Source organism: Cydia splendana, chromosome 18, assembly GCF_910591565.1.
Source record: "Cydia splendana chromosome 18, ilCydSple1.2, whole genome shotgun sequence".
Lineage (NCBI taxonomy): Eukaryota > Metazoa > Arthropoda > Insecta > Lepidoptera > Tortricidae > Cydia > Cydia splendana.
In genome coordinates, this window is record NC_085977.1 from 621,313 (window position 1) to 637,092 (window position 15,780).

Genomic DNA, 15,780 nt, shown 5'->3' on the forward strand with positions numbered 1-15,780 from the left:
ACGTCAAAATCTTTTGAACACCTTTGTAGATCCCTTAAAATGTCTGTGAACGATGTGTTGAAGATTCTCGTTGCGGCTAAACGCTTAACCCAGAAAATCGAGTGAACAGGATAATCGCCGGTGGAGGCTCGTGGGAGGCGCGAGTGTCCTCAGCACTCGAGGTAACCTCGAGAGGCATTAGAATGACGTGTAATCCACTCACCCTCACCGCCAACAGTATTACAATCTGTGTAACACTTTGTGCTGAGCTGACCTACATTTCCGAACCTTTATCAACCAAAGTGTATTAATGTCACTGTGACGCTTTATCGGACGAAAGTTTTGCCTAACTCACCTACGTCGAGATAGCGTAAGATTTTGGCAGGCTGTTTTGATAAGAGACCTTCCATCACCGTCCTATTGGTTACGTTACGTATTAAGCGTATCAGCTTTCTTATCTCGATGAAAGCAAGTCGTGGCGTGGAGAATCGATACGGGTTAGAAGTTAATCAATTATGTTTCAGTTTTGTACAAATCGGGATCTGGAGTGGAGGAGTGAAGGTCTTACAACTCACTTTGATTGATACAAATGAGCATTGTGAAGTCAAATATTACCTTGACTTAAGAACTCTGATTGCCCAATTTAATCTCTGATTAAATAATATCCAAAATTCACACCCATCTGCGAGCTTTATAAGTTTGGACATTCACGATTAATGTTGGCATTGACGAGCGATGTATTTCATTAAATACCGAGTGCCAAATGATAATACTTGATGCTCCACAAGCCATTCTCGATCTTGCCTTGTTTATATTACGGTGTGTATTCCTACTACTGACAGTTTAATGGGCAAACACACGTGTAGGTTACGTTTGTATTGGTTTTATGACACAGTGACAAAAGATAACAGCGGTTGTTCAGTGCTTTTGTTAGATTTATAGACTGTAGAGCATCGGTAATTTGACGGAAGGTCGATTTGAGACCGAGGAATATACTTACGTACCGAGATTGTGCAACCGCATCGCTACCGAGTACTTTTACAGTTTCTTTAACAAGTTTGGCGCGCTGTGGGCTTCTAATGTACCTACATCTCATCCCACGGTATAGTTTTTAAACTAAGTAGTTGGCGCCACGCCTCAGACCGAAGCAACTTGCACACAAAGTGGCTACTTTTTATCGCCCCTAAAGAAGATTGCCATCACGAGGGCCCGGAGTGGCTCCCGCACGTTGTTTACTTTTTGCGTATTTACGACTTGATAGTAAATTCAGTTTAATTGTTTGATTTTATAGCCCAAAGTCTTGCCCTATTTCATTGATTCTTTAGGCCGGCCCGTTTCTACTGATTTATTGCGTTGGAAAGTTAGATCTTTAGTATTTATGAGCTGTTTGTTCGGCTTGTGCTAGGATGCTAGTTGGCCTTTTCCTTATCCCGTTCGATCCTATTTACAAACATGTTCATAGTGTTTCTCTGCACAATTTAACAAAGATGAAACGAACAACTTCCTGATAAACAAGGCGTAGATTCTTCGAGACAATACGAAACAAAGTTTTCTGTTATATCACATTCTACGCCACATTATGAATGCTGGCCGGGGTTAGTTTTTCGATGAGCTAGCTCATTACCAATTCAAAGCCGATCGGCGCTCGCGCAGCCGGTATCGACGTTAACGACGTCTATAGATAGTCGCCGATAACCCCGCGACGAGCGACGATTGATCGCTGTGACACTAGCCTACTACGAACGGGTTATTACACGTTAGAGTTCGCGTGCACTTGCGTGCGCTATTTTGTACAAAAACTAACCACTTCGAATAGCGACTCGTGCGCGCCACCGTGGCCTTCTTGATCCATAGAACATGTTGACGTAAACGACCTTTTATGACCTAAATTACACTGAGAGAAAAATCACCACCAGGAATTAATAAACAGTTCTGTACTGGGGGAAAAAATGAAGTTTTAGTAGTAATCATGGAAGTTTCACTATTTCTGTAAAATTTATTTATTTCTACAAACAGCTCAGTAATACTAAATCTAATTTCAGCAAACAGACTTTAGTAAATGGAGCATTAAACAAAGTTCAGTATTTGTTACAATCCATTTTTATTACTACTAAAATTCTCCGATTTTTACTAGTAAAGTTTGTGATTTTTGGAAAAAAGCATCTGTGATTTCAAGTTATGATTTTAGTAAATGTCTCACTTACATAGTTTTGTAATATCTAAAAAACGAGTTCGCGGGAATAACATTACCCCATTTAAAATAACAATTCAGTTGTTACTATAGCGACATTACAAAGTTTACTGGTATTTAGTAGATAGACTTGTTGTGTTTATGTTCATTGTTGTACCAATCACTAAACGAGTTTTGTAATACCATACAGCTACTTGCTACGTTCATTTGGTTAGAGTTAGTATTGTGTCGGATGTCGGGCGGGCGTGTCTCGTGTCTTCTTTGTTTAAAACATACTTAAGTTAAATAATAAATTTAGGATATATTGTGGGCCATGGACATATTAACCCGCGACCTACTGTGTAGTTGGGGTCTACAGGAATATATTGTTCTGCAACTTCGAGCTAGCTGTTGTTATTCTAGTGATAATGACATCAAAGGTAAATCTAAACTGTTTGCAATTCCAACCTCCCTAGCACAGGTGCGCCGCGAGAGCATGTTGCGCGCGTAATAACTACTAGTCTCTTTCTGACTGTATGAATAAGAAAGGAATGGGTAGAATATCTCGACAGGCTTTTATAGTGCCTCTTTAGTACAGAGATATACTACCAAATGCTTTTTTATTCATACAGACAGAAATAGAGACGGGTAGCTACCACGCGCGCGACATGCTCTCGCGGCGCCCGTTTGCTAGGGGCGGAGGAATTGCAAACAGTTTAGTTTTTGCCTGTGACGTCATTATCTCTAGAATAACAACAGCTAGCTTGGAATCGCAGTACAGTTTAGTAAAACCTATGACGTCATCGTCTCCGATATTGCTAAAGCACGCTTAGAATTACAAAACGGTTAGTTTTCACCCATGACGTCATCACCTCCGATATTGCTAAAGCACCTCTCGGAATAACAAAACCAAATTTCTGAAATTACTCTAGCATACTTCAAATTACAAATATAGAAGTTGTATTTCCTACTAAATGGAAATTGCAAAAGTCAATTTGTTCCTATTAGTTGACTCTCCTTGTCCCCGGATTAAGTTTTATTTTTGTAATTCTAAGTGTGTTTTTGTTAGTTTTTTCTCTCAGTGTATCGCGTGCATTAAAATCTCAAACGTTCAATGTTTCTTTTAAGATAAAAAAGTAACCTTTCTGTTCGCACCTTCGTAATTTAATATTACAAATTGAATCATATTATATTTCCTTTGCTGAAATTGTTTGCAGAACGATCCCCTAAGTTATTTTATAAGTCCCCTTTGACCACTTTGAGACAACGACAAATGCTCAGAGGACAGTTTTTTCGCAGTGCGGCGAATTAAAGAAACGACGTTAAATAACGATATTACTTGAGCTCCTCCCGCGGAACTCTGATGGCGCCTTACGCTTATATTACAATTGACCTGCTTCTACCCCGTACGGACGCCTAATGGTTCTCTACAAGAACTCACGTTTAACACTTTAAAGTTATAACTCTGACATGCTATTCAACGCGGAGAATACCGTCTTCAACTAATAATTTCTTCATAAAGGATGTACCAAAAGTTTACGACAAAGCTTTGTGATGCCATTGCCACAGAAAAGCTGTGGCTTAATAAGTAAATTATTATCGCCTTTTCAAACAAAAATGTTTATTCCATGAATAAATTAAACCTAAAGTTATTGATGAAGCTTCAACTTGCTTCTGCACAAACGCGGCAAATGTCCGGAGCATTGAGCGAATTTCTCTCGCTTTCATCCCCTTTGTACTAGTACCTTACTAATTGATTTCTTCAGAGTTAAAACTGCCTGCAAAAGTTTTAAGCGTAATAGCAAATACTTCGCGCAGAATTCTCAACAAAAATTCAAGGCAGAAAATAGACCGACGTTTTCCTCTTCGTGAAAATGTTCAGTGCTGAGAGAAATCAGCGAGTAGATAATATAGCGGTGTTTATTAAGGGAAAATGCAAGTTGAAAGGTATTGTTAGCGAGAACTTTCATAGTTGTGACGGGTGCCGTCAGGCGGAGACAGGTGCTCGGCTGAAAGGCTGAATGCAAGCTGGAGCCTCGACCGAAAAGCCTTATGTCCTAATGAACGTTATAGGCCCATACGACTGAACGGGCTAGTGTAGTGTAGTGAAGCACGTGTTAATGGCGCCCTCGGCGCTGATTACTTTCTCCGCGGCAAGTTCTAGGTTTCTAGATTACTGGAACGGTGTGGAACTAATGCGTTACATAATTTATCTAACGTTACGCTCGTGAGAATTGTGTGAATGTTAAGTGAACGAATGAAGAAGCCATTCATTGTCAAACGTCAGATAACGTAACATTATGGATTGTAATGAACTAGTCATTGTTATCTGTGTGTATCCATTTATTTGTTTTATTTAAAATATGTATGCTGTATATTTACGTCTTAAATATTTTATGTAATTCTACCTTTAAGGGGCCCACTGATTAACAGTCCGCCGGACGGTATCGGCCTGTCAGTTGTTCGGAACTGTCAAAATTTTGTTCTAACTGACAGGCCGATACCGTCCGGCGGACTGTTCATCAGTGGGCCCCTTTAACTCTTGCTGCCTTATACATGTCCAAGTTTTCAGTATGTCGCAATGTATCTTAGTTGGTCAAAGTTAGCTGGAAAAGACTTAACGACATAAGTGTGCCTTTGTACAATTTTTTAGTAAAGTTTATAATGTGTTTCACTAGTTTTCTGCAATGCGTTATACTGCTTTCCACTAACAGTCACTATGAATGTTTTATTTGTAAATCTTACTATTATATGAAAGAGCAAAACCATTATTAAATGCGTAGATAGCCGCAAAAAAGATCCTTAATGTAGAGCGCAATCGTTTAATGTACGAACATGAAACAGAAGTGTCCATCGCGCTGAGAGCGCAAATGTAAAGCTTAATTGTAGCGTTTGATGGATGTAGGCGGGGCCAGCTGTTATTTATGTTGTAATCTTTTATGTTCTTCGCAAGAACATTCCGTTGTCAGGAATCTATTTGTTGGTGTCACAGCGATATGTCATCAAGCTTTTAAGCTTATGTAAAAGTTTAATTTGCAATTTATTGTTTTCATGTAAGTATACTTCCCTTCCCCTGACGGCACTCTGCTGCTAACGGAAACCAATTTAAAATAACATTCAACAAGGAAAATACGTTCTTTTGGTTGCGTAGTTACACACTCTTTCCTTATACCTCTAGTTATCTGATTTGGGGTTTAAGTTAGGCGTAAACAGTTTTTCACATTCCGTCCAATCACTTCCGGGATGTATCTCGTGTCAAATGCACTAGACTCATCCAGCTGGAGATCTCGAAGAGCGCAGTCCCAATTCCATTACCATTGTCAAAGCCGTGGCCGGGCCGCGGCCGACGCAGAAACGGGGTCAAACAGGGGACTCGTTGCGATCGCGGCCCGAGTGCAGGCGAATTCATCGCTCGGCTCAACTAGTACAGGAGCGCTCTCCAACTACGCATAGTTGTTACGGACTTGGAGACCATGCTACACTGGTTTCCCAGATAAATCCACTCTTTGCTCACGATGTCGATGGGAACGCACATCCAGGGCGCTGCGGCGTCGCCTCTCGATTCACTCCGCGTGGGAGCTGCACTAGTTTCTTTGTATCCCTATGTCAGACATTATGCTACGATCTGCGATGCGCAGTCGGAGCAAGCAATTAAGTCAGGAAATATCGCTTCGTTACACAACTCCCTTTGATACTGTGTTTTATGTTTTTTTGTATGTTTGTTGATGTTTTTATGTTATCAAATAAATTATCTGTGTCATTAAAACTAGCTCACGTGTTATAGATCCAAATAGCGCCAATGTCATCTCGTGCCAGTGCCATTGAGCATGCAAATATCGGGCCGTTGCGGCTGCGTTGCAACTATTTCTGGCACCAGCTTTCGACGTTTGAAGTATGCTCCACTGTCGATTTAGAGGAAATATGGACGAAGTGGAGCGGTCGGTGACTTGCAAATATTCATATGCTGACTATTAGAATTTTCGCTAGCATTTTATTCGTCGTATTAACGTCTTTCTGATTTTGCACGGTCATTCGATCATCGATTTTTCAACGCTGTAATTTTCTTCCTCGCCGAGTATCAGCTCTTTAATTTACTGATAAATTCATCATAATAGTTTCAGTGTTGCTTTCGAGGTCATTTCTTCGCTTGGTAACTATTAATTCATTATCGTTTCCCGTTGCAACTATGTGTATTGTGGACCATCTCGCCACATATTATGATGCGTCGAGCGCGTTATCAATTTGCAGCTTTTATTTTTATTTAAATGCTGTTTCTATTTTGGGATAACTGCGCAAATCGACAGCTTCGTTTTAGAATGAGTGGCGTAGAATTGAGATGAATACAAATACCTACCTTAGCATGTGGTCAACGCCTACCGTAGACAATCAATTAGGGCTTGTGCACAAATCACGCGAGCTTCGATAGGGGGAGGGGGGTCACGATAAAATCACGATAGATCACGTTGGGGGAGGGGGGTATAAGGAAACCTCACGTATATTTTTCTACAGTGAACGCAACTAAGAAAAAATTACCTACCACGTGAGTAGATACTTTTTCTCGGTTACGTTAAACATAAATCTTCACTTTACACTTCAAAATAGCGAGTCCATTTAACGAAAATAGAATAAAAATCTCAAAATTAGAATCGAATGAAAAAATTTCAAAAAAATACACGTGAGGTTGTGTGGGGGGAGGGGGTAGCCAAAAACCTCACCAAATATCACCAAGGGGAAGGGGGGGTCAAAAAGTAGCCGAGAACACCTCGCGTGATTTGTGCACAACCCCTTATGTAAACAAAACATGACACGGTTCTAGTAGTGTTGTAGAGCATTAAACACACTCCTTCAAGTTTTAAAGAAAGGTTTTTATGTTGTAAAAAGTTTAAATTGTCTTGATGTATGAAACCCTATTTTAAATACTTTACTACCTACTTGGTGAACAACAAAATGTGCGTTCAAATATATCTGTATTATACACGTATCTATCGCTAAACGCTCACATCGCTTGTATGTATCCGATTCATCGTGCCGAGGAGTGGTAACCACAAAGAGTCCAATTTGTATAGATTCAACTCACCTCCGACTGACTCATTCAAGCTCGCAGTAATTCGCACCTCACCCTGTGGCTCTTTTGGTTCTTGACATCAGCCAACTGTACAATCGCTTCGAATCCTCGTTCGACTATCAGACCGATACCTGATTTAAAAGCACGGATCCCAAACACCAAAGATCTCTGAAAATGTCCAATAAATATCAATCATATTGATGTTCCGGCAAAAAGTTTTCATAATTGCTAAAGATTCGGAAAATCCATTTACAAAATGCAGACCAGAGTGAAATTTCCGAATACGTTTTCATCTTCAAGCTTTTCGCAACTTGCACATCTGAGGCCCTACCGTGAAAAACGAAAACCAAAATTTCTTTAACTGCCTCTGTATATCGAGCGATAGAGAGGCAAATAACGAAATTTCAATATTCGTGTGTCGCGGTAGGCCCTCTGTAATCAATCACGGTTATTTTGAGTAGGCTGGTGTTGGACGGGAACGGAATTTTAAGAATGTGGTATCATAGACACGAGGGTGCCCAGACCATCACTGATCAGGACAAATGCACCATCATTCTTCCAAGCTTCGTCAACTCTGGGATACTGTGTTATCTTAATTAAAATCTGTATGCAATTAAAAATGTGCTGCGTTTTAACGTTCGGTCCCTTTCTTTAATGTTGTTTGGAGTACTAAAACGCAGAGGCGGGCTTACGGGCTTCCTCTGTCTGTGTAATTCAAGATAAAGTACTGCCCCTTTGCTGCTTTTAATAACTTCCATCATTGCACTAAGTACCAACTTTTCGTAAATTGAAAACTTGGAATAACTTTTTTCAACATATTTATTATGATTCAGAAAGCGTGTTCTTGTTCTCGAACCCATCGATAACAATCTGTCATTAGATTATATGGAATCTCTGAGAATAGATTCGATGCCATTGAATATGAATATCATGGATTGGGAAAAAGTTATTCGTGAAGTGATTACAGTGCTTTCAGAGTTATTGGTGTTCAATAGGCAGGCGTGTAATAAGTTCACGGTAAAAAGATAAATTTAAAAAGTGATTTTTATTTTTATTTCATCATATTTTAGATATCAGATTTTGTAATGTTGCAATACATTCAAAATATTAATGTTTCACGTCTAAAATACAAGAAACTTTCAAGGTAACTGGATGACCTTTTGTTATATTATAAATGTTACCTATAAAACATTAAAACATGCATCGAATAACCAATAAACTATGCACACAAATTAATCACTAAGTTATTAATTTTATAGGTAGGTTCTTTTCAAACGGACGGTATTTGATATACAATATTTTGCGGAAAATACAGTTCGACTGCCATTTTTCTTATTGATTGTTATTCAAATGAAGTGCGTCTGTGCAGATTCAAAGCAATGATGGAAAGAATATATGAAAGAACCAACACAGTATCCCTCTCTCACATACCGTTTCTGACTTCAGCTTATGTCCTCAGCAGTGGAGCCAACATACCACTTCAAGGTGCTAGTGCCGTCCATGGTGGCCGGCGCCATCATCGGCAAGGGCGGCGAGACCATCGCGCAGCTGCAGAAGGACACCGGCGCGAGGGTCAAGATGAGCAAGTCCCACGACTTTTACCCTGGTGAGTACTAGTATTTACAGAGGGCCTTTTTTAACGATGTGTTAATGCTATTACTCTGTGCCTAGGGAGCCGTCTCAGGCGTCGGGGGTTATATGGGACTCCCATCTCCCATCCCGTTCTCTTAATGAGAAACGGGGGAGTTTGTAAAAGGGCCTAGAGAGGGCCCTGCGAACATCGATAATCGAAATTTCGTTTGCTGCCTCTTTATCGCTCTTGCTCATTCGAGCGATAAAGGCAGATAACAAATTTTCGATGTTCGTGTTAGACCCTTAGATCGATTAACAGCACAAGTTGCTAAGCGAACGAAACGCTGAAAATTAATCTACATACGAAAACCTAGGAAAGAAAAAAGTGACCACGAACCTACTTAGTTTACTAAGTTAGCGAACTATAACCGGACTACGGATATCTTGGTATAGCACCTCATCCTTATTGAACGCCTGTTAAAAATGTTGCTTACCTAGTCATCCGAAATTCCGAAGAATGGAGAAGACAAATCGAATGACACCTCATTGAATTGGTTCAGCAGGTAGACTTTATTGTTCGTTTCGAGCAAGCTTTTACGTTTGACTATACTAATGTTGACATTGACAGACATGCTTGATGTAGCCTTATTATCCAGCATATGCCTAATTACGTGGGAGTGTAGGTGCTGTATTAACATTATGCATGCTAACCTTTTAAAGCACGGCCTGACCTACATTCTCTTTTCACTCTAATTAAAACATCGTGATGTAGCTAAAATATCATATACTCACGCCTAGAGATGCCTATATGGTTAATCCTTTCAGTCCGAGGCCGCGATACGATACAATGGATTAACGCCTGTATTGACCGCGACAGGGTACAGGCACAGGCATATCTAGTCAATTTATGAATAACAGGGTCGAAGTACTAAATTCTCCTATCATTTTCCGGCGCGCGACTTCCCGTAGTTAAAATAATGTCCCCATTCCGACAACAATACCTGTCCCTTCGCCACAATGCCTTAATAAGAATATTCAAACTAATCCCAGTCGGAGCTCCCTCAGGCGACATTGTGACTACTCTTTTATACTTTATCATTTCTATAGCGACCGTATTGAAATATTCATGGGCAAGTTTCCTTCAATTTATGTGGCTTTAAGTGAGTCGGTGTACTAGAAAACTCTCGGGAATTGGATTCGATTCTGAATACATGAGCTCCTTTTAGAAAATTTTCTTGGTATATAATAGTTGTAGAGTTGTACACGTCTGAAAGAAATATCTGGTGATTCGTCAGGTCTCTAGTCACTTTAGGAACCAAACACACCGGATTTTTATGAAACGTCGTATAGTGTCGTGTTATTTTCGTTGTGTTGTTTTTTTGTACATTTTGCACCACCTCGAGCTATGATCCGGTAATCGGTCCTTTTAAATGCTATTTACAGTATTGTCTTAAAGGTATTGTTGTGAACAATGAAACGAACTTGAGTGTTGATTTAGAGATTGTTTACAATTTATAAACTCAATGATATCATTAACTAACAGAATCAATTATACAGCTCACGACGAACCTTGAGCAACTCGATGCAACTAGGCATTACATCGTCACATTTACTATAAACTACTAAATCCTATACGACGTTTGGTTTCCGAGATGACAGTCATCATTAAGACCCGTTACTCAAAACACCTTGTAGACAATTTAAATTCCAATTAAAGACAACTTTATATTGGTTGTGTGACATCTCTGTAAGTAATCCATTTGAAACTTATTTTAACACATAAACAAAATGAATTTCTTTGTCGGCGAAATAGTTTAACGCCTAAATGAATTTGTTACGGTGGTTACACTTGGTTGAATAGAGCACGTCATATCTCTATTTCTGGCTGTCGATTCCTGTTTGATTATGACAGCGAAATGACTCTGGCAGTCGCAAATCGTGAAAAACATGGTCGTGTTATTGCAGAGAGGAAAATTCAGCGCATTGTTGCTTTGTAGATTTGCATAGAAATTTAACAGCAACGTTGACTAGCGCTTTGCCGAATGCAACGATATTGCAATGCATAGTGGAGGCTATATTAGGTATATGCCAAACCAAATACAAAGACTGCAGTCGTGTGGAAGAATTAATGTGTACAAGTGCTATATTGTCTCGATGTCTCGATATGCTAGTTATTTATCGTATGGCATATGTACATGTCACTGGATTACAATGTCAAAGTTAAGGTTTCGTTAAAATTTCGCCCTTCCCAGGTACGCGACTGCTTCATCTGACAGGATCTTAAAATCGTCTACTTGGCCTGTGTATCTAGTAAGGGGGCATTCTAGAATGATGTGGTTGATGGTCTGGTCTGGGTGCCCGCAGTTACAGGCAGGTGAGGAGCTCCAGCCCCATTTATACCAGTGGTGGCCGCAGTTGCCAACTCCTGTTCTTAACGGAGAGTCTGGTTTAGCTGCGTGTCGACGGCTGAGGTATGAACACTATTTATCCAGACTGGGCACTGGGGCACAGTACTCAGCCGTCGAGTAAACCAGGGCCAGCGCTGTGGTTCGGAGACAGGAGGCAGATGCTCCCCAAGTTGTTCTATGCTATGCTAGTACACAGTACACACTACAATTTTGAATTGAAGAAAATTATGGTCTTTTTCTACTAGTCGACTGTAATTCTTGAATTAAGATTTCTTATACCAAACTGCAATTGGGTATTTTTAATGTATGGGCTCCCAACCCAACTATAATATTCATTTCGATACAGTTTAGTCAACTATAATGAAATTGACCAATCACAGCTCGCCGCGATCAAGAGGACGAAACAAAACCGTAGCTCAAATTAATTATTTTAGGTTGTATAGTAGAAACAATAAAATTAGTTCATAAGTCAGAAACGCGCATGTGACATCCATAGACTACGAAAACCACTTAGTGTTGCTTGTTAGTCTCCATAGGCTACGGTGGCCAAAATCGAGAAAACAATTGTCTAAAAATTGAATTTAGCGCGGAGCAAGTACCAGGGCCTCATGAGTTACGAGAAGGTGTCGTTGACCAGCCTGCCGTAGGGCGCGGGGCGCGGCGGCCGGGTCGCGGGAATCTTAGCTGTACACTTTTGGTTTGGTTTGTTTGTATGATTCTACTAGTTTAAAGTATTATTTTTGTTGACTAGTAGAAAAAGTATTGTATACAATAGTGATATAAGCAAGCTTTTCAATCTCGTACCTGACTTAGGCAACTCAGCAAGCTTCGTTGCCTAAACACGGTACTCGACTGAAAAACTCTCTATTATATCACGATTGTATAAAATACTATTATTCTATTTGTACAAGACGTATAAGTCTACCATCGAAGCATTATATTTTTCTAAAACCATTTTTTTTTTTCATCATCGTCTACTTCAGTCGATCAAAAGATAGCTTTCGAGATTACCAAATCGCCGAGGAATATATTTGGTCGTTCCCAGTTCGATCGCTTAACCTCTGAAAGTTATATTGCCCGTGTCCCTATCATAACAACTGTCGACTCAATTCGGTTCGCTAAAGCTAATTTATGGAGGGTCCCGAAAACTGAGTGGCCATGCTCCTTCAACTCAATAAGACACTCGGGAAGGGCAATTGTAGCGTTGTTTCTCCTTTTGTGAGGGACACATGAAGTTGATTAAAGGCTATTCAAGCAAATGTTCGATTGGCCGATCAATCCTCTAGTCCAGTCGATGAGGTCTGCCTTTTCCACTGCAGTCGCAGGATTTAACAGTGAAAAAAAAATGAAAAATGATTTATTTAGGTATCAAAAATGCAGCTTATTACATAGTAGAAGGGTAATACATTTTTAGGAGTAAGTAGTACTATTTACATACTGTTTATTTTATTGCAACTTACAGTTTACTACTATACTTTTCTAGTTTTCACGTGATATGGTAAAATGTCTTATTTCTTTATCGTGTGGCGTATACTATACATATACAATATACATGCCACTGGGTACACGTATAAAAAGAAAATTATGAATTAAAAAGTTGGTCTTCCCAAGTAAACGACTGCTTCTAGCGTACAAAAATATTCTTCGAAAATCTAATGGTAGTGTGCATTTCGTGCGCATCTCGAATTTTTTCGTAACATTGTAACATTAAAATTTCTCATTTGCATAAGCGAATTTTGCTGTTGCAGTATTCAGATGATGATAGATACTTACGTAAATTTATTACATCATGCATGCATGTATGACTGTATGTGTCTATTTATTATAATTAAACTATCGTTTTTTTTTTCTGAACTTTATATAAATAATATTTCGTCGTTAGTTACTGTGGTCCTCGCTGATTCGATTATCCCAAAGAATAATTATCTTATACGAGCAGAGTGTTAGGGACGAGCTCTGAATAGAAGCTGCTAGATTCATGGGCTCGCTCGGATTGGATAGCAATACCGGTAATCTAATCACACTGCAGGGCACTCGCCACACGGATCACAAACACTACTAACGAACTCTTTGCTTGCGACATGTCTAATGGAAAACGGACAACCAACTTGAGTTAACAAGCCTTCAAGTGAAGGCTTTTTGTAAGAAAATACTTCTAATAAATGTACTCTGTTTAGTAAACGTAATTTCTTTTTTACCGCTGTAATGTTAATGTTTTCCGTCTCCTTATGTTTACTTAAAACAATGTTAAATTCTGAATTAAACTTTCACGGTTTTTAAACATTATTAAATTGCACAACGGGACGTAATGGCTTAATGCAATTTAACAATGTTAAATTGTTTTCTCGCGATATAGAAAACCTAATTTTTCTCTTAATTTTTGATGGTATGTACCTGACATTCTTAGCATGAGTTTGACGGGCTACATTAATTAATAGGAGTTTAAAACTTGCAAGGCTTTACCGTAACGCGAGAGCGATCAAAACAGAGGCCAATCATTCTACCGCAAGCGCCCGAGGGATTTGTTTACGCGTTAGATTGATGGGTCCCGGCTCCTCGCATTACCCTTCCACTTTAAAAAGTCCTATCTCCATACGAAATATAAAGACCTAAAGGTTTTTTCAAGATTTCACGGCTACGACGACCGATCCTTTAAAACGACACGCTTAAAACCCTTTCAGTTGGCAAATTGTATTTCTTTTTGTCTCGTGCCAATAAATTCTGGTTAGAATTTTCATATTTGATACGAGCTTTTTCGCTGATGCTATTTTTCTTAAAACTATGTATTTGTGAAACGAATTTCCGCATCCCTCTTGATCCCAACTTTCGACCTTTTATGCAAAAAGTCACGTCGTGACTCGTGACGATATGTTGCCGGGAGAAAGGACAAAACCAGCAAAAACACTTTTCCATTTATGTTATTTGAAAGGGGAGTTTTATGTTATCATGATGCCTACATTCAAAGTTAGTGGGCGAGATAACCATTATAAATAAATAAAAAATTGCTAGTTTTTTGCCTTGCCTCAAAAATAGGATATTTAATTTTCTGATGACTGAAAATTGTACTGATAGATTTTTATACACGTGTCACCTGCCCACGCATATCTGACCGAAATGTTCGTACATTTGTACTAAAAAAGCAGCTCGATGAGCCTCGCGGAAGTTCTGTAGGAAATTGAAACGATGTTTATCTTTTCGGCGAAGGGAAAACGGGTACTTCCTTCTCGATACCCTATGAAAGCCTTCAGCAACCTATAAGTAAAAATAACTCCATATTTTAAGAACCAGTACGAAGTACCTTCCTTAACCACCCAGTAGATTAGATATTATTTGCGCTAAAAAAGACGTTATCTACCCATAACGATGTAATGTAGATAAACAGGCATACTTTTACCACAAACCGAATGTAGCATTCACTCACAAGGCAGATAATCCAACTTCCTGGGCACAATTTACGTCCTGTCCTCGCCAAAGCTTCAGATCGCGTGTTCACAACAAATGCCTGCTATCTGAGACACTTTTTAAAGCCCTAGGTGTCTAATGTGCTATTAAAACTTGTGTTGGCAAGGACAAATGGGACCTGCTGTCTCGGCGTAGATCTCGTTTGTCTGCCAAAATGTTCACCTTTGCTAAAGGGAATATTCTAGCACCTCGGGGACATAGTACCCAGCTTAGGACACTTCTGCCATGTACACTGTGACAGTCGGCATGTGTTATGTTGTTTAACAATATTTAGTTTTGTGCTCAAGGGATCGTACGTACCAATACGTACGTAGGAATACGGTGAAGAATAAAATATGTATGTAGTTAAGATGCTTCTGAAGTTGTCGAGAGATTTGGACTTTCGTTACGATGTCGAGTCGTTGACGTAATGTCTTTTAATGGTACAGTCAACGGCGGAAGTTACCATACAATTTCTAAATTATCTGTGCGCATATCTTATTCTCTTGAGAGTACAGTCGAGTTCAGATCATTTATTATGTAGATGTCTTCGTTTGCAAACTTAATTCGCTACTGAAAATACGAGGAAGTGTTATTTATTCGAAACAAAGAAAACAAGATCAAAAGTCTAGATGATATATATCTCAGCTCAAACAAGTGTCAGCAGTATTGCCACCGTTAACTAGTCGTAAACCTTATTCGTTGGAGATAAGATCTACCAAGGTCAGTTAGGCTAGTACATGAGAGCCAAACGAGCTTGTCAGAGATATATAATAGTAACAGTGGACGGCTCATCGCGCGATATTAATTACAATGTCCGGTGTGGCTTCCCCTGCCAAAATGAGGATGCGCCATTTTGCCGCCCGTTGGCGTTGTCGCATTTAGAACGGTAACATTGACCACTTGTCTTAAATGTTGTCTAGGTCACACTGTCAAACGTTTGAACGTGTACCATGGTCAACACTGTTAGGGGGCCTTTTCACAGAGGCAGAGATTAGAGGAGACGTGCGGGAATCAAACGTTGTAATCTAGCGGCAGCAAAGCGGATCAGATCAATTGATTAACGTAAATTTCGTACTGTTAAAATAAGTAAAAAAGATAATTTAGAAAATAAAAAAACCCGACTGCAAAAAAGCTATTTTTGA

The 15,780-nt window shown here is 39.5% G+C and overlaps 1 protein-coding gene and 1 long non-coding RNA gene across 9 annotated transcripts in view; both read left to right on the forward strand.

Annotated features, from left to right (window-relative positions):
* LOC134799385 (uncharacterized) overlaps positions 1-15,780 on the forward strand; it is a 170,037-nt gene that overhangs the window by 60,812 nt on the left and 93,445 nt on the right. The gene's annotated exons all lie outside the window — the stretch shown is intronic.
* LOC134799334 (RNA-binding protein Pasilla) overlaps positions 1-15,780 on the forward strand; it is a 104,149-nt gene that overhangs the window by 10,833 nt on the left and 77,536 nt on the right. For 5 of the 8 annotated variants that reach the window (XM_063771734.1, XM_063771732.1, XM_063771737.1 and 2 more), the window contains one exon: positions 8,674-8,820. In XM_063771734.1, coding sequence (XP_063627804.1) covers positions 8,674-8,820 — 147 coding nt within the window. Of the gene's footprint in view, positions 1-5,933; positions 6,088-8,673; positions 8,821-15,780 lie in introns of those variants that run through there. The other 3 variants (XM_063771733.1, XM_063771739.1, XM_063771735.1) reach the window with 2 other exon arrangements.